The sequence below is a fragment of the Coregonus clupeaformis genome, chromosome 11 (assembly GCF_020615455.1).
Source record: "Coregonus clupeaformis isolate EN_2021a chromosome 11, ASM2061545v1, whole genome shotgun sequence".
Lineage (NCBI taxonomy): Eukaryota > Metazoa > Chordata > Actinopteri > Salmoniformes > Salmonidae > Coregonus > Coregonus clupeaformis.
This window is the reverse complement of record NC_059202.1, coordinates 31,077,426-31,097,809: the sequence shown is the minus strand read 5'-3', so window position 1 is coordinate 31,097,809 and position 20,384 is coordinate 31,077,426. Positions and strand designations below refer to the sequence as shown.

At 45.9% G+C, this 20,384-nt stretch overlaps 1 protein-coding gene across 1 annotated transcript in view; it reads left to right on the top strand.

The window, feature by feature from the left end:
* Positions 1–16,746, top strand: part of LOC121576766 (cartilage intermediate layer protein 1-like) — a 31,762-nt gene extending 15,016 nt beyond the window's left edge. Inside the window, exons 2-10 of the mRNA XM_041890203.1 lie at positions 3,836–3,934; positions 4,995–5,264; positions 5,934–6,116; positions 7,886–8,041; positions 8,176–8,493; positions 8,905–9,013; positions 9,161–9,318; positions 12,965–15,381; positions 15,497–16,746. Of these exons, the coding sequence (XP_041746137.1) occupies positions 3,836–3,934; positions 4,995–5,264; positions 5,934–6,116; positions 7,886–8,041; positions 8,176–8,493; positions 8,905–9,013; positions 9,161–9,318; positions 12,965–15,369 (3,698 nt within the window). The 3' untranslated portion in view covers positions 15,370–15,381; positions 15,497–16,746. The remainder of the gene's footprint in view (positions 1–3,835; positions 3,935–4,994; positions 5,265–5,933; positions 6,117–7,885; positions 8,042–8,175; positions 8,494–8,904; positions 9,014–9,160; positions 9,319–12,964; positions 15,382–15,496) is intronic.
* The last annotated feature ends 3,638 nt before the right edge of the window (positions 16,747–20,384 follow it).

Below are 20,384 nucleotides of genomic sequence, written 5' to 3'. Positions count from 1 at the left end.
GTGCTGTGACCTCCCTAATCAACCCAGACCCTAACGGACGGCTATCTAGGGCATGGACGGGGAAAGGCTTATCCACTGGAAGGAGGGGAATCCCCTAACTCTATACAGAACTGGCGATCTACAAAATTCCCAGCTGCGCCTGAATCTAACAGCGCCTTATGCTGGGAACGAGGTGCAACCTGTGGGAAACAAACAGGCAAGGTTAGGTGCACGACAGAAAGCTCTGGGTAAGCAGGGCGCCTACTCACCTGGGTGGACCCCCAATGCGTGACCTGCCTTCTCCCTCACTGGAGGACCCGCCCCAACACCTAGCCGCGGTGTGCCCTCCACGACCACAGTTGGTGCAAGGGCCGGGTCCCCTCGGGCTCCTCCTCCTCCGTTCCCTAGCGCCAGCACCTCCGAGCTCCATAGGGCTCGGCTCGGAGGTGCTGGAGAGTGGAATGGGCAACCCCCTCCCGGAACGTCCACGGGTGGCGAGCAGGGTATCCAGCCGGATGGCCATGTCGACAAGCTGGTCGAAAGTCAACGAAGTGTCCCTGCACGCCAACTCTCGCTGGACGTCCTCCCGGAGGCTGCAGCGGAAATGGTCGATATGGGCCCGCTCATTCCACCCTGCATCAGCCGCTAGGGTCCGAAACTCCAAGGCAAAGTCCTGGGCGCTCCTCATCCCCTGTCGGAGGTAGAATAGACGCTCCCCCGCCGCCTTCCCTTCTGGTGGATGGTCGAACACAGCACGGAAGCGGCGGGAGAACTCCGCATAGTTCGTGGTAGCGGCGTCCATTCTCCTCCACTCGGCGTTGGCCCACTCCAACGCCTTGCCGGTGAGACAGGAGATGAGGGCTGAGACGCTCTCGTGTCCCGAGGGCGCCGGGTGTACGGTGGCGAGGTAGAGCTCCACCTGCAGCAGGAACCCTTGACACCCGGCAGTGGAGCCGTCGTACGCCCTCGGGAGCGAGAGCCGAATCCCACTAGGTTCCGGAGATGAGACAGGAGGGCTGACCGATGGGGCTGGTTCGGTTCGTGGAGGTGTGGGAACCCCGCTGGTCTCCCATCGGTGCAGAGTATTCATCACCCCCTCCAGGGCATGACAGACCTGGTTGATGCGGTCCTCCTGGCCACGAAGACGTTCAGCCATCTCGGCTGTCGGCTCGGTCGCTCCTGCTGATTCCATGGATATGATGCGTGATTCTGTCAGAGTGGTGTGTGTAGATGAGTGGAAGGAATCAAGCGCAGGAACCAGGATGACTACAACCGTCTTTTATAGTACTGTTCAACACGTGAACAAAAATAGTCGCCTACCCAACCGGGTGGTGCAAACAATTACGCACAAAACACAGTGCGAAAATACACAGGAAAAGCGCACGCAGTGCGAACTCTCGGGACACGCCAACAACGAGAGAAATAAACCATCAGAGGCAGTCTGACAACAAACAATCACGCATAACACCTGACCCACACACACGAAACTAAATAGGGAAACAATTAAGACACAAATAAGGGACAGGTGTTATGAACAGACAAAACCAAATGAACATGAAACATAGAACGGTGGCAGCTAGTACTCCGGAGACGACGACCGCCGAAGCCTGCCCGAACAAGGAAGAGGAGCAGCCTCGGCCGAAACCGTGACAACAGTTCATCTAGTAAAGAATAGGAAAGCTGAAGAGAGAGAAACTGTTAGAGGTAGTTTGCCGCATAGGCACACCTGCAGTGCAGAGGTTGTGTGGAGAGACATTTGTTTCTATTCATCCAGTCATTCCATCATGTCAATTAAGGAAAACTGACATAAAATATTAAAACCCCTGTCTATGGTCTACAGTATCAAGCCAGATATGAAAAGCCCACCTTGCATTGAAAGATAGCCCCTTGCTTTAATGTTACACGCACACCTGCAGTATGTAGACCTACAAAGGTGAGGAAAGAGGTCAGTCTGGTTTAAGCAGACTGCAAAGACTGACCTGGAACTTACGTAATACCACTTGTAAGAGAAGCCATTCACTGGGGTGAACACCATACTAGGAAAAAATGCTCCAAAGCCATAAAATTGGGAATCGTGTTGGCGTAACAAAAAAAGACCCACAGTCAGCAATAAAAAGCAGAGGGACTGGACTGAAGCTTGCCCCTGCTTCGGGTCTTTGTGTCTGTGTCCATAAACTCAGCTGTGTCCCTGCTAAAGTGGTAAGCGCTCTCACAGCCAATCAGTCAGGCAGGCCATGAGACAGTCCGTGGTGTGAATGGCTTTCTCAGGCCGCGATGGCTTCAGGCAGGCGGTTGGGAACCGAAAGAAAGGACACTCATCTCCGCTGTCAGCCGTTTGATGCCTGACACTGATGTGGGACGTGAATGTAAGTGTGTTGGTGTGTGTAATATCAAAGGGGACAACTGGCTGCGTTGCTGCATTGGCCATTCCAGCATAATGACAAGATCAGATGAAGATACAGAGGAAAGTCAGAGAAGGGAAGAGAAGGCAGATGTAGAGATGACAGAGGGACTGATGGATCAAGGCCAAACCGTATCTGAGACGGGGATGAGGTGGAAAATAGGGAAAAGTAAGGCATATTGGCAGCATATGCTGGACAAGTCACTACTAACGGATGGCTTTACATGAGCTGATTCCTCTCAGCTGTGTGTGTCTCAATGGGTCTCCTCAGCATCCTGGCTTTATTGCTGGAGACGTGTTCATTTAAGGGGGGACGTTTGGGCTGTGGAGGGACCCAACAGCCAGGACTTGTTTCAAAGAGGCCAGCCAGAAAACTTGGAAAGGCACACACACACAGTACACACACAGTATCACGCCACTAGACAAGGTTTCCCTCAGAGAGTGGAGGAATGTGACCTCTGGTACATGGCTCATTGAGAACCACGGGGAATCATCTCTGCTTGTCCTTCCCACTTTCCCTCTCTCCATCACTCTCCCTCTCTTTCTCCCTCCCTCCCTCCACTCCATCTCGCTTTCCCCTTATAGAGACTCCAGCTCATTCCTCGGCTCCTGATTGTTTCAAAATAGATGAGGAACAGGGGGAGAGAGAGTGGAGGAGAGAGAGAGAGAGAGAGAGAGAGAGAGAGAGAGAGAGAGAGAGAGAGAGAGAGAGAGAGAGAGAGAGAGAGAGAGAGAGAGAGAGAGAGAGAGAGAGAGATCAAGCACAGTGCTTTTCCATATGGACCCAGGTCCTTAATGAGACTGGACAGTGTTTCGCTGAGGGCTGCGGAAAAAAAACCTACGTCTAGAACAGGAAACTGAACGTGCTCAGACTGTGGTGTAGTGTTGGTGTAGTGTGACTGCGTTCAAGTGTGTGTGTGTGTGCGTGCGTGCAAGTGTGTGTGTGTGTGTGTTATCAGGTGTTCTCACACACATCTGGATGGAGCTCTTCCAGACTGACTGTTGGCACCTAGCTAGCTCGCGGGGGCGGTAAAAGAGAACCAGGCTTGTCTTTGTATTCTGGTGGCACCCAGACAAAGCCAGGAGATCTGGAAACACAGACACCCCAGCGTTAATGCACCGAGATCAGGTGTTCCACCCCAAGACTACTCCCTGGCCTTCAACCACGGCCCACAGAGTGAGACGTAGAAATTCCTCTCACATTCACAGACTCTCAGACAAATTGATGAAAACATGCCGAGGACCCACTCCTCAGACAAGTAGCTCCGCAGACTCGAAAACCGGCTTCCATAAATCTTGTTCTCCCCATTGTAAAACGTGGTGGATCCATTGAGCAGAGCTCTTGAGGTCACTGTTACAGTGTTACAGTGTGGTAGTGGTGCAGTGGTGCAGGTAAGGTTGGGCCCTGCTGGTCATGGCATATGGTGTATTCATGGTGTGGTTCTCCCCATCCAGGGCCCATCAGGAACAGCTCTCTGCTCAGGAAGTGGAGTCAGACAAACAAGAGTAGGAAGCTGGACTACAACATGCTGACCGAGCCACAGCAGACCACAGGTGAGTGAGCTCACTCCTAATACCACCTGGTTGACCTATACAACCTGAGGAGGGAAGACTCATCCAACACTGTATATTCTGCCTCAGATAGAGGGGTTTCCTTCCTTTGATGTACTGAAACTCCCAGGCTTTACACACCCATGGCAAGTGCAGAAAATCGATTGTTACTGTACAGTTTTATTACATACTAGTAACATTTATACAGACAGCCTATCATATTTAGGGGTGAAGTCCATTTCCAGTCCAAGGCCAATGTTGAGACTCTATAGCCCCCCCATCCCTCCAATTCATCAACCATACCCTGCTTCTAATGTGTAATCAATGTTCAGTTCCCACTCAGCACTCACATTCCATTATGCTTACATTCAGTCTCGCTCCTTTGAATGAGTAGTCTGGTGGAACGAGACAATGGCGTTAACCTGCCAGGATCATAGCAGAGCAAACAATAGCATGGAGTTTATATTCACATGAGTGTAGTTTAATTTAAGCAACTATTCATTAAATCCCGTCCAAAGTAATATGTAAGCCAACACACACATTATCCAAGTACAGGAAATTAAAACTAAGTACCTGATGTCACCACAGGGTTGAAAACCACTGGCTTTTGATCACTTTGCAAGTGTTTTTAAATGAAAAGAGAGAGAGAGGGGTCACTACGTCTGTTGAGATTGTCTACCGACAATAGCACACATCCAGACAACGTCCACCAATAGATCACTTCACTTCTCTCTCCATGCCTCCCAAGGGGCTCGTTCCAATGAAGAAATCTATTGTTCAGAGATCGATGGTATGTTGCTAATGCAATGCAGCGAGTTTCTTCACATCTTTGGAAATCCTCAGAGTTGAACATGTGGCAGACAAAAGCTAGACAACGTGCCTCTTTCCCTCCTCCTCATCTGCCATCTGAGTTGGCTTGGAAAAACGCAGGCTCCCCTGGGCGTCTCAACTCAGCAGAAAATGGTAGTAGCAGACTTCTCTTAAACTGTGTAACCTTCCCCCCCGGTTGTGACCCGTATCTCCTTGTCTATGTCTCCCTCCTCCCAATCTGCATGTATGACAGGCGTGACTGAATGGACATCCTGGTTCAACATTGACCATCCAGGGGGGAATGGAGACTACGAGCGGTTAGAGGCCATCCGGTTCTACTACAGGGAGAGGGTGTGTGCCCGGCCTGTGGCCATGGAGGCCCGCACCACGGACTGGGTGGCAGCAGCAGAGACTGGGGAGGTGACTCACTTCAGCCTGGAGAAGGGCTTCTGGTGCATCAACAAGGAGCAGCCCTACGGGCGCATCTGCTCCAACTACTACGTCCGCTTCCAGTGCCCACCAGGTACCCACAGACCACCATACCTCATTCACATGGGTTATAAAGTAGATGTGCTATAATAGCTTTGAGTTCAGGATTCTGAACCCATACTGTGCTTAGGGGATAGTGGAATTTTGTGAAGGGATTAGCCAATTATCCCTGTCACCCCTAGTTACTGTGCTGTATACTGAGTCGAAACAGAACCTCAGTGGAGGTAAGGCCACTTAAGCCATGCATCTGCTGCTCTGTTATGGCCACTAATGATCTGTTAGTCTTTGTTCAACTGTGAAAGTCCTGGACTTATTTTTGCAAACTACAGGCTACGTTACTTACTTAAAGATGCCGTATCTTAATTTGAGCCAGTTTGCTACAGCAGGAGAAGAATCCTGGAGCAACAGGAAAGGTGAATTATGACGTGGATTGATACATTTTTAGTCAGGGCAAATCAAGTCTGACATTTTAAAGTGGAAATTACAATCTTTAGAAGGCTTTTTAAACCTTGAATACACTACACTTTTGCATTTCCTGCTGTGCAGGGAAATTCTCAGCAACAAAAGAGTGATCCAATTAATATCCTACATGTGTAATTCTCAGTTCAGGACTGGATTTTAGGTCTGTGACCATTCTACCCATTCTATTTCTGTGTGGATTCCATACTCACCCTTGTCACAATGTCTTGTCTTGTGTGTCCAGTTCAGGCCTACTGGACGGACTGGGCTGTCTGGGGCCCCTGCTCTGCTACAGCCTGTAATGACGTGGGCATTCAGGTCCGTCAGAGGAAGTGTATGAGCATCCAGCCCCTGCCCTTGCTGCTGGTTCCCCCATGCCAGGGGCCCCAGACAGAGAGGAGGGAGTGTGCCACCCTGCCATGTGAAGGTATCCTCACAACACAACTTACACATAGACCTACAGTATACATCTATCTCTCTATCGTAATTGCTCCTCTTTCACCCCAGCTGCCAAACTAACCCTGATTCAGATGACCATCCTACCCATGCTAGATTATGGAGACGTAATTTATAGATCGGCAGGTAAGGGTGCTCTCGAGCGGCTAGATGTTCTTTACCATTCGGCTATCAGATTTGCCACCAATGCTCCTTATAGGACACATCACTGCACTCTATACTCCTCTGTATACCCGTCGCAAGACCCACTGGTTGATGCTTATTTATAAAACCCTCTTAGGCCTCACTCCCCCCTATCTGAGATACCTACTGCAGCCCTCATCCTCCACATACAACACCCGTTCTGCCAGTCACATTCTGTAAAGGTCCCCAAAGCACACACATCCCTGGGTCGCTCCTCTTTCCGGTTCGCTGCAGCTAGCGACAGGAACGAGCTGCAAGAAAACAGTCAGTTTTATCTCCATCTCTTCAAGGACTCAATCATGGACACTCTTACTGACAGTTCTGGCTGCTTCGTGTGATTTATTGTTGTCTCTACCTTCTTGCCTTTGTGCTGTTGTCTGTGCCCAATAATGTTGAACCATGTTTTGTGCTGCTACCATGTTGTGCTGCTGCCATGTTGTGTTGCTATCATGTTGTTGTCATGTGGTGTTGCTACCATGCTGTGTTGTCATGTGTTGCTGCCATGCTATGTTGTTGTCTTAGGTCTCTCTTTATGTAATGTTGTGGTGTCTCTCTTGTCGTGATGTGTGTTTTGTCCTATATTTGTATTTTTAATCCCAACCCCCGTCCCCGCAGGAGGCCTTTTGCCTTTTGGTAGGCTGTCATTGTAAATAAGAATTTGTTCTTAACTGACTTGCCTAGTTAAATAAAGGTTAAATAAAAAATAAATAAAAAAAGACATACCATGCCGATATTGAACATCAAGCCAATCATAATCATTATCATTTTACATAATTAATTCACTACCAAGAGACATTCAGCTGATCAGGGTCATTATTGACATGAAGACAATCACACTAATCTATCCGCTGCCAACAGATTGGAGATGGAGCAGCAGGGACATTAGTGATGTGGCTGTTAATAAATACAGTGACTACGGCCAAAGTAGAGCCAATGGCAGCAGTACATTCTTAGAAAAAAGGGTTAAGCTGTCCCCATAGAATAACCTTTTTTGGTTCCAGGTAGAACCCTTTTTGGTTCCAAGTAGAACCCTTTTGGGTTCTATGTAGAACCCTCTGTGGAAAGGGTTCTACATGGAACCAAAAAGGGTTCTACCTGGAACCAAAAGGATTCTACCTGGAACCAAAAATAGTTATTCAAAGGGTTCTCCTATGGGGACAGCCGAAGAACCCTATTAGGTTCTAGACAGCACCTTTTGTTCTAAGAATGTATAGACTATACATTCTTAGAAAAAAAGGTGATGTCTAGAACCTAACACATAAAGCCATCTTCTCCACATGCCAGGGGCTTTGATCAGGAGGAGGCTGTCACTGTGCACTTCCCTCTCTAATGGTCATCAGTGGCAGCACTGTCTCTGCTATCTCCCGTAAAGAGGAGGAAACGACCTAATATGTAACAATTCTGTTAAGGCACACTTTCATCAGGTGACCAGTAGCCTGGCAAAAGTCCTGTGATAATATGTTTACAATGCATCGTTCTTTTCACCTTTCCTTGAAGCTACAGTTACATTATATGGATCATTCATGTTTATGTTTCATGTCTCTGTTGTTTGACTAGCCAAGTGGACTCAGTGGGTTCCGTGGGGCGCATGTTCAGTGACCTGCGGCAAGGGTCGCAGGATCAGGAGGAGGACCTGTGTGAGAACCTCTGTAACGGTGCAGTGCGTGGGACGAGCAGCTGAAATCCAGAAATGTGGGAAGAATCCATGCCGACGTAAGTCTTGAATCTAAAGAGAAATACACAATATGGCTGTAAAATCTGAATAATCATTCTAATCATGTGTAAAGGTATGCTGAATGTATTGTGTGTGGGTGTTATTGTGTATTTCTGTGTGTGTGTATCTGCAGCCAAGTGTAAGCGTGAGTGTCCCGAGGGCCGTCCCAGTGAGGACTGTAGCTGCTGTGTGTGTGTGGGCCACATGCTCCAGGGAGAGGTACTCAGTATGACCGGTGTCCCCGTGGTGGGGGCCAGGATAGCGCTGGCCAGCCGACCCAAGATCATCCGTGCCCGCACTGACGCCAAGGGCCTCTTCAGGCTCCCAGGGGTGTGCTCCATCTCCCCCACCCAGCTCTACATCAGGAAGGAGAAGTTCGCCCCCGCCACTGCATCCACCTCCAGCAACAGCACCGGGTTATCCTGGGCACGGGCGGTCCTAAAGTCTGCAGGTGAGATGTACTAAGTTAGTAATATCAACAAAAAGCCCAATGATAAAGTATGTTCTCTATATACTTAGTACTGCTTTGAGCCAGTCAGTCTGTCATTATAACCATCCATCTACTGTAGCCAGACTATGGGAAGGACATATAAAACTACAATATGGACCACTGGAGGAAAGTCTGAAGTAGTTGAGTCCGTTACATGCACATATACATGGAAACTAAATAAACATAAATGTAGTCACAGGGGCAGTATTTTAACCATAATCCCACACAAATATTTTTTCTGAAGTATGGAGACCAACAAGAAACTATAGGCCTGATTAAGTTTTATGGGATCATGATGCCTCGGTGGTACCATTCACAACAGTCCCAGAGCCAGGTTTTTAAGGATTTGTTTCCTACTGCTTTGCTTTGCAGAGAAGCCATACATTGTAAAGCACCCAGAGGACAAAGTGCGTTATGAGGGACAGCGTGTGATGTTATGCTGCAAGGCAACAGGGTCGCCCATGCAAGACAAATACTACTGGTATGATAATGCATTCCTTTGTTCATTTGCCAGAAAAAAATCTTACAAAAGTTTCTTGGAAGCATGACTAGATAACACATTATATTAAACAACTTACAAACATTAGATTTTCAGTATAGGTTTTTAATCGCATGTTCTTCTCCCCAGGTATCACAATGGGACCCTATTGGACAGGAACGTGTTCAAATATGAAGAGGATCTGGTGCTGAGAGACCTGAAGTCTGAGCAGACAGGACATTACTACTGTAAAGCCAGCAGCCAAACAGGAAGCATCAAGTCCTCCCAGGCATTCCTCAGCGTTATCGGTACGTATAGACCCTATCCATCAAATCCTGTACTGTACCTGTAGGAATGGATAGTATGGAAAGACACTGCAGCAAACTGAATGAGAGCGAGGGGAAAAAAACACAGAAAATCTACTGTATCTGTTACATCAAATAAATACACCCAAGAAAAATAAGATCATAAAATATCAAGGCCTCCAGAATCTGGCAGTATGTGGCGCAGTAAGGTTTTATTATGTTTACATTGGTCGAAAGCAGCCTTTTCTAAACAAAGATTATTTACATTATTTATAATGGACAGTAAAAACCAAAATCCCACTTCTCCAGAGCTCCCCTTATTGAAGTGAAATCCAAGATTGTCAATAAATCCTGTTAGTCAGACAGGTATGCGTTTCTGCATCCGTGCGGGGTAGATACACATTGTGCGTATTCCCCAGTTGCTTGTTAGCCACGAGAAAGATTGACAAAAAGGGGCTGCGGGGGAGTGTGCTAAAGCAATCAATCTACAGGAGGATATGTTCTGGCTCTGAGTCACAACAGCCTGAGAGATTTGCCCCTGTGAATAGAACAACACCTGGTTCACCAAGGCTCTGAGTGAAGAATGATTAACCTGCTTTACGCTACCAACCCAGTGTGGTTCCCTTCACTAGGGAACATTAGGCTACACTCCAGTTAGTTAGTTAATAAAATATTCTATTCAATTCATTCATATTAAAAGACAGGACTACCATTTTCTTTTTGTTTCTTTTAGTTGTTGTAATTTTAATTCGTTTTTGAAAAATGCAGAGGGGCCAGGAAATTACACATTTGGTTAATCAGGCTGTTCCATCTGTCTGCAACAATCTGCTTATTTAGAGGATGGGGAATTTAACAGGAACACTGGAGCGTAAACTCAGCCATGATATCATGCACATGATTCCTTTTGCCAACATTTGGTCAACATTTGGGCGAACAATATTCCTTTCTTTCCCATTCCCATCTGGATGCTTGGTGAACAAATGTTCTCCCCAAGTTCACATCTAATTACCCCATTATGAATGTTTTGTAGTGCAACTTGGCTGATCATGGATGTCTCTCAGCAATGTGAAAAGAAATAAAGGGTGTGTGTGTGTGTGTTTGTGTGTCTGTGTGCGTGTTTGTGTGTGTGTGTGTGTGTTTGTGTGTCTGTGTGTGTGTCTGTGTGTGTGTGTGTGTGTGTGTGTGTGTGTGTGTGTGTGTGTGTGTGTGTGTGTGTGTGTGTGTGTGTGTGTGTGTGTGTGTGTGTGTGTGTGTGTGTATAAGTAACCACCAGATACAGTGGGGAAAAAAAGTATTTAGTCAGCCACCAATTGTGCAAGTTCTCCCACTTAAAAAGATGAGAGAGGCCTGTAATTTTCATCATAGGTACACGTCGACTATGACAAACAAATTGAGAAAAAAAAATCCAGAAAGTCACATTGTAGGATTTTTTATGAATTTATTTGCAAATTATGGTGGAAAATAAAGATTTGGTCACCTACAAACAAGCAAGATTTCTGGCTCTCACAGACCTGTAACTTCTTATTTAAGAGGCTCCTCTGTCCTCCACTCGTTACCTGTATTAATGGCACCTGTTTGAACTTGTTATCAGTATAAAAGACACCTGTCCACAACCTCAAACAGTCACACTCCAAACTCCACTATGGCCAAGACCAAAGAGCTGTCAAAGGACACCAGAAACAAAATTGTAGACCTGCACCAGGCTGGGAAGACTGAATCTGCAATAGGTAAGCAGCTTGGTTTGAAGAAATCAACTGTGGGAGCAATTATTAGGAAATGGAAGACATACAAAACCACTGATAATCTCCCTCGATCTGGGGCTCCACGCAAGATCTCACCCCGTGGGGTCAAAATGATCACAAGAACGGTGAGCAAAAATCCCATAACCACACGGGGGGACCTAGTGAATGACCTGCAGAGAGCTGGGACCAAAGTAACAAAGCCTACCATCAGTAACACACTACGCCGCCGGGGACTCAAATACTGCAGTGCCAGACGTGTCCCCCTGCTTAAGCCAGTACATGTCCTGGCCCGTCTGAAGTTTGCTAGAGTGCATTTGGATGATCCAGAAGAGGATTGGGAGAATGTCATATGGTCAGATGAAACCAAAATAGAACTTTTTGGTTAAAACTCAACTCGTCGTGTTTGGAGGACAAAGAATGCTGAGGCATCCAAAGAACACCATACCTACTGTGAAGCATGGGGGTGGAAACATCATGCTTTGGGGCTGTTTTTCTGCAAAGGGACCAGGACGACTGATCCGTGTAAAGGAAAGAATGAATGGGGTCATGTATCGTGAGATTTTGAGTGAAAACCTCCTTCCATCAGCAAGGGCATTGAAGATGAAACGTGGCTGGGTCTTTCAGCATGACAATGATCCCAAACACACCGCCCGGGCAACGAAGGAGTGGCTTCGTAAGAAGCATTTCAAGGTCCTGGAGTGGCCTAGCCAGTCTCCAGATCTCAACCCCATAGAAAATCTTTGGAGGGAGTTGAAAGTCCGTGTTGTCCAGCGACAGCCCCAAAACATCACTGCTCTAGAGGAGATCTGCATGGAGGAATGGGCCAAAATACCAGCAACAGTGTGTGAAAACCTTGTGAAGACTTACAGAAAACGTTTGACCTGTGTCATTGCCAACAAAGGGTATATAACAAAGTATTGAGAAACTTTTGTTATTGACCAAATACTTATTTTCCTCCTACAATGTGATTTTCTGGAGAAAAAAATTCTCATTTTGTCTGTCATAGTTGACGTGTACCTATGATGAAAATTACAGGCCTCTCTCATCTTTTTAAGTGGGAGAACTTGCACAATTGGTGGCTGACTAAATACTTTTTTTCCCCACTGTACATGTAAGAAAAATTGTACAATTTTTCCAACAATAATTACACACAAATGCATACTAATTACACACAATTATACTAATGCTACTTATGAAAACGGAATTATAGGTAATTAAACATCAATTTGGTTGGTTAATGGGAAGTGTGACAGAGTGGGCCATTTGCATCTGTAATTTTGTATGAGTGAATGACTATACAAAACATTAAGAACTGCTCTTTCCATGACATAGACTGACCAGGTGAATCCAGGTGAAAGATATGATCCCTTATTGATGTCACTTGTTAAATCCACTCCAATCAGTGTAGATTAAGGGGAGGAGACAGGTTAAAGAAGGATCTTTAAGCCTTGAGACAATTGAGACATGGATTGTGTATGTGTGCCACTCAGAGGGTGAATTGGCAAAACAAAAATGTAAGTGCCTTTGAACGGGGTATGTTAGTAGGTGCCATGCGCACCAGTTTGTGTCAAGAACTGCAATGCTGCTGGGTTTTTCACGCTCAACAGTTTCCTGTGTGTATCAAGAATGGTCCACCACCCAAAGGACATCAAGCCAACTTGACACAACTGTGGGAAGCATTGGAGTCAACATGGGCCAGCATCCCTGTGGAACGCTTTCGACACCTTGTAGAATCCATTGAGGTTGTTCTGAGGGTAAAAGGGGGGATGCAACTCAATATTAGGAAGGTGTTCCTAATTTTTGGTATACTCAGTGCATAATGTGCATACATTATGCATGTGTGTGTTTACATCCATAAAACATGAGTGCAATATCATAGCTAACTCTATGCACTGTGTATTCCACAGCTAAAGGCACGCTGGCATGCAACCCCACACCTGAGAACCACCTCATTAGGCTGCCTGTGGACTGTGTTCAGCCTGGGACTGACTCTAAGCTCTACAACGCCGGCCGCTGCCTCCACAACAAGTGTGCAGGCTCCCTGGACTTCGACCTGCGCTGCAGGGATGGAGGTGGCTATTGCTGCGGGGTCCAGAAGATGGAGAGCCGGGTGATCGACTGTGGGAGCTACAGCCTGCCCATCAAAGCTGTGACTGAGTGTGGATGCCAGAAGTGTATGGTGCCCAAGGTGCTTGTACGTGGCAGGGTGGTCACAGCTGACAATGATGAACCACTGCGTTTCGGGCACATGTACATAGGCAAGGAGAGAGTGGGCACCACAGGGTACAAAGGAGGCTTCACGCTCAATATAACCCCAGACACAGAGAGGCTGGTGGTCAACTTTGTGGATCCCACAGAAAAATTCATTGACACTCCTAAGGTGTTTATCTTTGACAAGAGAGGGGGCTCTGTTTACCATGACGTGAAGGTGATGAGAAAGCAGGAACCCATTGATATCAATGCTGGAGAGACAAATACCATTGACTTAGGAGAAATCAAAGGAGAGGACCCCATTGGACAGATTGTCATACCTCCAAATTCTTTCCACAAAAACAATGGGGAGGTGTACGAAGGTACGGTGAAAGCCAGTGTCACCTTTATTGACCCCAGGAACATCACCACAGCTGCTGCAGCGCCTGGTGATCTCAACTTTGTGGACGATGAGGGTGACATGCTTCCACTGAGGACATATGGGATGTTTTCCGTTGACTTCAGAGATGAAACGAACCAGGAATTCCTGGGGGCTGGAGCAGTCCAAGTACTCTTAGACACGCAGCACGTCAAAATGCAAGAGCACATTCCCAAAATGAAACTGTGGTCCCTCAACCCAGACACAGGTGTCTGGGAGGAGGAGAGTGACTTTCACTACACTCAGACCACATCTGGTGGTAATGGACGGAGCAAGCGAGAGGAGCGCACTTTCCTCATAGGTAATATGGAAATCAGGGAGCGTCGACTTTTCAACCTGGATGTGCCTGAGAACCGCCGCTGCTACGTCAAAGTGAGGGCGTACATGAGTGACAAATTCCTGGCCACTGAGCAGTTGGAAGGTGTGGTCATCAGCCTGATAAACCTGGAGCCCAAGCCTGGATTTTCCTCTAACCCCAGAGCATGGGGTCGCTTTGACAGTGTGATAACCGGACCCAACGGAGCCTGCCTGCCAGCTTTCTGTGATGCTCAGGTGCCTGATGCTTACACAGCTTACGTCACAGGCATTATGGGTGGTGAAGAACTGGAAGCAGCTCCCTCAACTCCCAAGATGAACCCAAACATCATTGGAGTGTCTCAGCCATACTTAGACAAGATAGACTACCAGCGTTCAGACCACGATGATCCAGCTCTCAAGAAAACAGCCTTCAGAATCAACTTGGCAAAACCCAACCCCAATAATTTGGAAGAGACCAACGGGCCAATATACCCCTATCAGAGTTTAATAGCCTGTGAAAATGCTGAAATCAATGCCAACCATTTCCGATTCTTCCGAGTGGAAAAGGACAAATACGAATATAACGTTGTGCCCTTTCAAGAGAACGACTTAACATCGTGGACAGGTGACTACCTCTCTTGGTGGCCCAACCCTCAGGAGTTCAGGGCTTGCTTCATCAAGGTCAAGATCCAGGGGCAAAGGGAGGTCATGATAAGGTCACAGAACCATGGAGGCACACACCCTGAGACTGTAGGCCAGCTGTACGGCATCAGAGACATCCGCAGCACCCGTGACATGCACGTGACCAACATCTCCGCAGCTTGCCTCGAGTTCAAGTGCAGTGGCATGCTCTTCGACCAAGCCGCAGTCGATAGGTCCCTCGTATCAGTCCTCCCACAGGGCAACTGTCGGAGAGTGGGCATCAACAGCCTCTTAAAGGAGTACCTGACCAAGCACCCCCCTACCTCACCGAACAACGAGTCACATGCCTTCAACATTCTGGCCCCCGTCGACCCCTTGGGGCACAACTATGGGATCTACACAGTCACGGACCAGAACCCAAGGGTGGCAAAGGAGATCGCCATTGGACGCTGTTTTGATGGTACCTCTGACGGCTTCTCTAGAGAGATGAAATCAGACACTGGAGTTGCTCTGACCTTCAGCTGCCCAGAAAGGACTGTGCCCAGGGAGAGTCTCTTCCAACGCCTCCAGACGAACCCCAGCCAGACCCTGTCTCAGATGGCCCGGGACATGAGGGAAGCGCAGGGGCTGCAGGTCAGAGGAAGGTCCTCCCGGGTAGTGACCTACCCCTCTGGGTCCACTAGCCGCAGATCCAGCTCCTCTACCAGGAGGAGATCTACGATGCGGACACAGGACAGGCAGTAGATCTGCCGTTTGGTGAGTTACAAGTTTTCGTTGAGCCACAGAGTGAAAACAAAAGTAGCATTTTTGGTGTGTGTAAAGTTTTCCACTTTCTGGACTTGCATCCTAATAACTTTTAATTTACTCCTAGGTCTTTGGGTTAGAAATCAATCAGATGACGTCCTCTCACAAACAAAATAAGGAAATGTCAAGTTGGGTCAGCCTGGTGATGTTGGATGTGAACTTTCTCTGAACACAGTATGGTAATCTATTGAAACAGTCACCACTCCAGCAAAACCACACGGAGGAGAGAAAAAATAAGACCTTTTTTTCTCTAAAACTTACTTGAAGGGTTTGGCAATACATATCAGTATTAATTGTATTCCTTGAGAAGAAGTACATTTCTTTAGCTTTCATCAGTCCAGTAAAGCAAAGGATATTTATTTAATTGGCGTTAATAGGAAGGAAACCAATTTCCAATAAATATTTGGATTTGTAGCATTCCACATTAACCATTGTTAACCAACCGTCTTTTCCGATGTCTCTGATCGCTTGAGATATAACCAACTGCAACTGTAAAAGCCAGTCTAAATGCTAAACACTTCATAATTGGTCAACGCTTTCCATTGCACTCATGAGTCCCTCAAGATCAAAGGAACATGAGTCCTAGTGATCTAGTCTGTTTGTAACAGACAGTCGGCCCCTTTTCTAGAAACCGGGAAGTCTTCTCTGCCAAAAATAGGCATTATTTAAGAGGACGCAGCGGGGTGCAAGGAGTTATCGCGTTCGTGGAACAGAGGACGCTTCTTAGTACGCTTGTTTCTAGCTTTTTTCTCTCCAAATAAGCATGTCACATTGCCAACTGAGATCCAGAAAAACTTTTCTCTAACCTAACTAGAAAATGCACCAGGGTCCCAGCCAACACAAGCATCCCTAAACAAAACGGATCTTAGCAGTAGACTAAACAGAGCCTGCGGTAGGGGACCTGGGAGAGAGAGGAGATTGTGAGGGATGACACAATTCCCTTCAGTCCTCAGTTCCCACGAAGTCCCCAAGTACTCATCCAACACACCTCTCTGTCTGTTCTTCAATATCCCTCCAACATTACTGTCAGGAATGTAAAAAACGAAAACAAATCAACATCAGAGATGAAAACCCTATTTATACATTGCAGATAATTAGCTAGGCTAATTCTGAGACTAAATTGACTGTGTTGTTATTAGGTGTGGGAGTGTCTGTCTTTGTCTCATTAAGGCAATAGCTATGTTCTATTTTGACTTGAGAGCCCTTGAAAATCATCACGTGAAAAGCCAATTATATACTGCACTAGGTACTGCTCGTAAATACGGTAAATCCTTCAGTAAGTTTGGCTATGGTACAGTGGGGAAAAAAGTATTTAGTCAGCCACCAATTGTGCAAGTTCTCCCACTTAAAAGGATGAGAGAGGCCTGTAATTTTCATCATAGGTACACGTCAACTATGACAGACAAAATGAGAAAAAAAAATCCAGAAAATCACATTGTAGGATTTTTAATGAATTTATTTGCAAATTATGGTGGAAAATAAGTATTTGGTCAATAACAAAAGTTTCTCAATACTTTGTTATATACCCTTTGTTGGCAATGACACAGGTCAAACGTTTTCTGTAAGTCTTCACAAGGTTTTCACACACTGTTGCTGGTATTTTGGCCCATTCCTCCATGCAGATCTCCTCTAGAGCAGTGATGTTTTGGGGCTGTCGCTGGGCAACACGGACTTTCAACTCCCTCCAAAGATTTTCTATGGGGTTGAGATCTGGAGACTGGCTAGGCCACTCCAGGACCTTGAAATGCTTCTTACGAAGCCACTCCTTCGTTGCCCGGGCGGTGTGTTTGGGATCATTGTCATGCTGAAAGACCCAGCCACGTTTCATCTTCAATGCCCTTGCTGATGGAAGGAGGTTTTCACTCAAAATCTCACGATACATGGCCCCATTCATTCTTTCCTTTACACGGATCAGTCGTCCAGGTCCCTTTGCAGAAAAACAGCCCCAAAGCATGATGTTTCCACCCCCATGCTTCACAGTAGGTATGGTGTTCTTTGGATGCAACTCAGCATTCTTTGTCCTCCAAACACGACGAGTTGAGTTTTTACCAAAAAGTTCTATTTTGGTTTCATCTGACCATATGACATTCTCCCAATCCTCTTCTGGATCATCCAAATGCACTCTAGCAAACTTCAGACGGGCCTGGACATGTACTGGCTTAAGCAGGGTGAAACGTCTGGCACTGCAGGATTTGAGTCCCTGGCGGCGTAGTGTGTTACTGATGGTAGGCTTTGTTACTTTGGTCCCAGCTCTCTGCAGGTCATTCACTAGGTCCCCCCGTGTGGTTCTGGGATTTTTGCTCACCGTTCTTGTGATCATTTTGACCCCACGGGGTGAGATCTTGCGTGGAGCCCCAGATCGAGGGAGATTATCAGTGGTCTTGTATGTCTTCCATTTCCTAATAATTGCTCCCACAGTTGATTTCTTCAAACCAAGCTGCTTACCTATTGCAGATTCAGTCTTCCCAGCCTGGTGCAGGTCTACAATTTTGTTTCTGGTGTCCTTTGACAGCTCTTTGGTCTTGGCCATAGTGGAGTTTGGAGTGTGACTGTTTGAGGTTGTGGACAGGTGTCTTTTATACTGATAACAAGTTCAAACAGGTGCCATTAATACAGGTAACGAGTGGAGGACAGAGGAGCCTCTTAAAGAAGAAGTTACAGGTCTGTGAGAGCCAGAAATCTTGCTTGTTTGTAGGTGACCAAATACTTATTTTCCACCATAATTTTCAAATAACATTTTTTAACTTGAAGAGGCTATGAGGGAGGTTGAAAGACAGAGCAAGTCTAATTGCCAATGTTACGTAACACATCGCGTGAGAAAAATAGTAAGGACTATCCAAACAGTCTCTGTCTCTTTCAGGGGACTTCAAAGAATATCTGTAAGATCTGTAAGATCTGTAAGAGTGAGTTGAAAATAATGTTGGAAGTTTCCTGATTCATTAGTATTAAGAGGAGAGAGGAATGAAAGATAGTTTTCCCATTCACATTTAGAAACTTGTCAATTTTGTGGAAGAAAAACGTCGAACAGACAACAGATTGCAAAGATTGCTTTTTAATAAAGAATAAATAGTCAAATGACATGATCCCCACCATAATTTGCAAATAAATTCATTAAAAATCCTACAATGTGATTTTCTGGATTTTTTTTTCTTCTATTTGTCTGTCATAGTTGACGTGTACCTATGATGAAAATTACAGGCCTCTCTCATCTTTTTAAGTGGGAGAACTTGCACAATTGGTGGCTGACTAAATACTTTTTTTCCCCACTGTATACCGAGGGTATTTGTAAGGGAGCTTGTACAGGATTAATTTGCTTTTTGAATTACAGTGCATAACCATAACTAAAATGTTAGGTAATCGTTTTACACAGTCAGTGCCACATATATTTCTGATATTTCTGCAATCTGCTCCCATTATAACGTTTTCATATCTTGCTGCATGACTCATTAACTTTTAATCATATTTTCAGTTTAGAGAACACAGTCCCTTTCCAGAGGGACAAATGAATCTCAACAGTACTATTTCCCAATAGCAACTAAACAACAACTTATTAATAGAGTTAACTTGCAGACAGACCTCCGATTATTACAGGACCAATTCCACAAATGTGTTTCCCAATGGAAAATACGTTCTGGGCGAATGAAGTTGTATTTAAACAGACCCTCAGAAGAACCAATTATGAGCATGCCATCTTTCTACCCCTCACTGAGTATGAGTTTTAGAGGCTCTCCAGTGCTTGGGCATTACAGTGGCAAGTGGGAAGACATTCAAAGAGGCCAATTTAATTGGATTCAGTAATTGGAGGATAAAGTTCCCCATTGATAATAGGTCCAAACTTGTTTATCTATGTAGTGGGTGGCTGTGGGTCCCTTCAGACCACTGGAGAGCTCCTAGAGCTGAACTAATCCAAACCCAAATGAGTGCCTGTAGACCACGGAGGAAGCAAACATGGCTGGCTCGTAATTATCAGTCCAGCTGTTAATTAGGAAATAAATTACATATACTCTTGGGGGCACTTTGAAGAGTTCAACCGAGACTGTCACAAACAGCCAAACAAGTTGATTTCCAGACTGCGTTTGGATATAATTTAGGCACAAGAGAGGTCTGTGGTCGAGTATGTTCAACAATTAAACAACCGTACTTTTAAATTAGAGGTGTTTTCTTAAATGTCAGTCAGCAAAACCTTAGGGTACTAAGTAAATTAAAACCATTGTAGTTGATTGTACAGAGAAAAATGAGTTTCGATTTGCACGCGACCTGAAGCTAGCAACAGCCAAATATATGTTTTATAAAATAGATGTCACATTTGTACTTCGAGATCAAATAGATTAAACAAGTCTATTGTACTCTGGAAAGCGACACGTGGAAATGATTGTTTACGGCCCTTTAGTCATTATCAATGACCTCTACCATCATGGGCATGTTAAACCCTCTTAGAATGGACAGTCCAGCAGCCCATGAAAATAAACCAAACAGCTTATTTGGAGCAGATTGTTGCATCCACGCTGTGAGTCAGATTATGGTAATTGAGTCCCCATGTGGAGAAGATAACTCCCATTAACCACAGTATGGTGCGAGGTGAGAGAGAGGGGCCACAGCAACAACTGTTGGACAACTGGAGGACAAGCAACACCAAAGAGGTGTCACTTCTGGAGTCACTTGTGAGAGAAGGATGAGATTATCTCGTGATGGATTTGAAAAATTAGAGAGAGCTGTTGGAGAGAAAAAGTGGGGAAAAGTGGGCTTTGGCCTCGCTGTCCATCACTTATCTGAAGCTGAAGTCGTCACATATGGAAGTAGGCTGTTTGAAGGAAACGTGCACTGATAAGTTGACTGGTAGATTTTTCATGAAGAGGCTATGAGGGAGGTTGAAAGACAGAGCAAGTCTAATTGCCAATGTTACGTAACACATCGCGTGAGAAAAATAGTAAGGACTATTCAAACAGTCTCTGTCT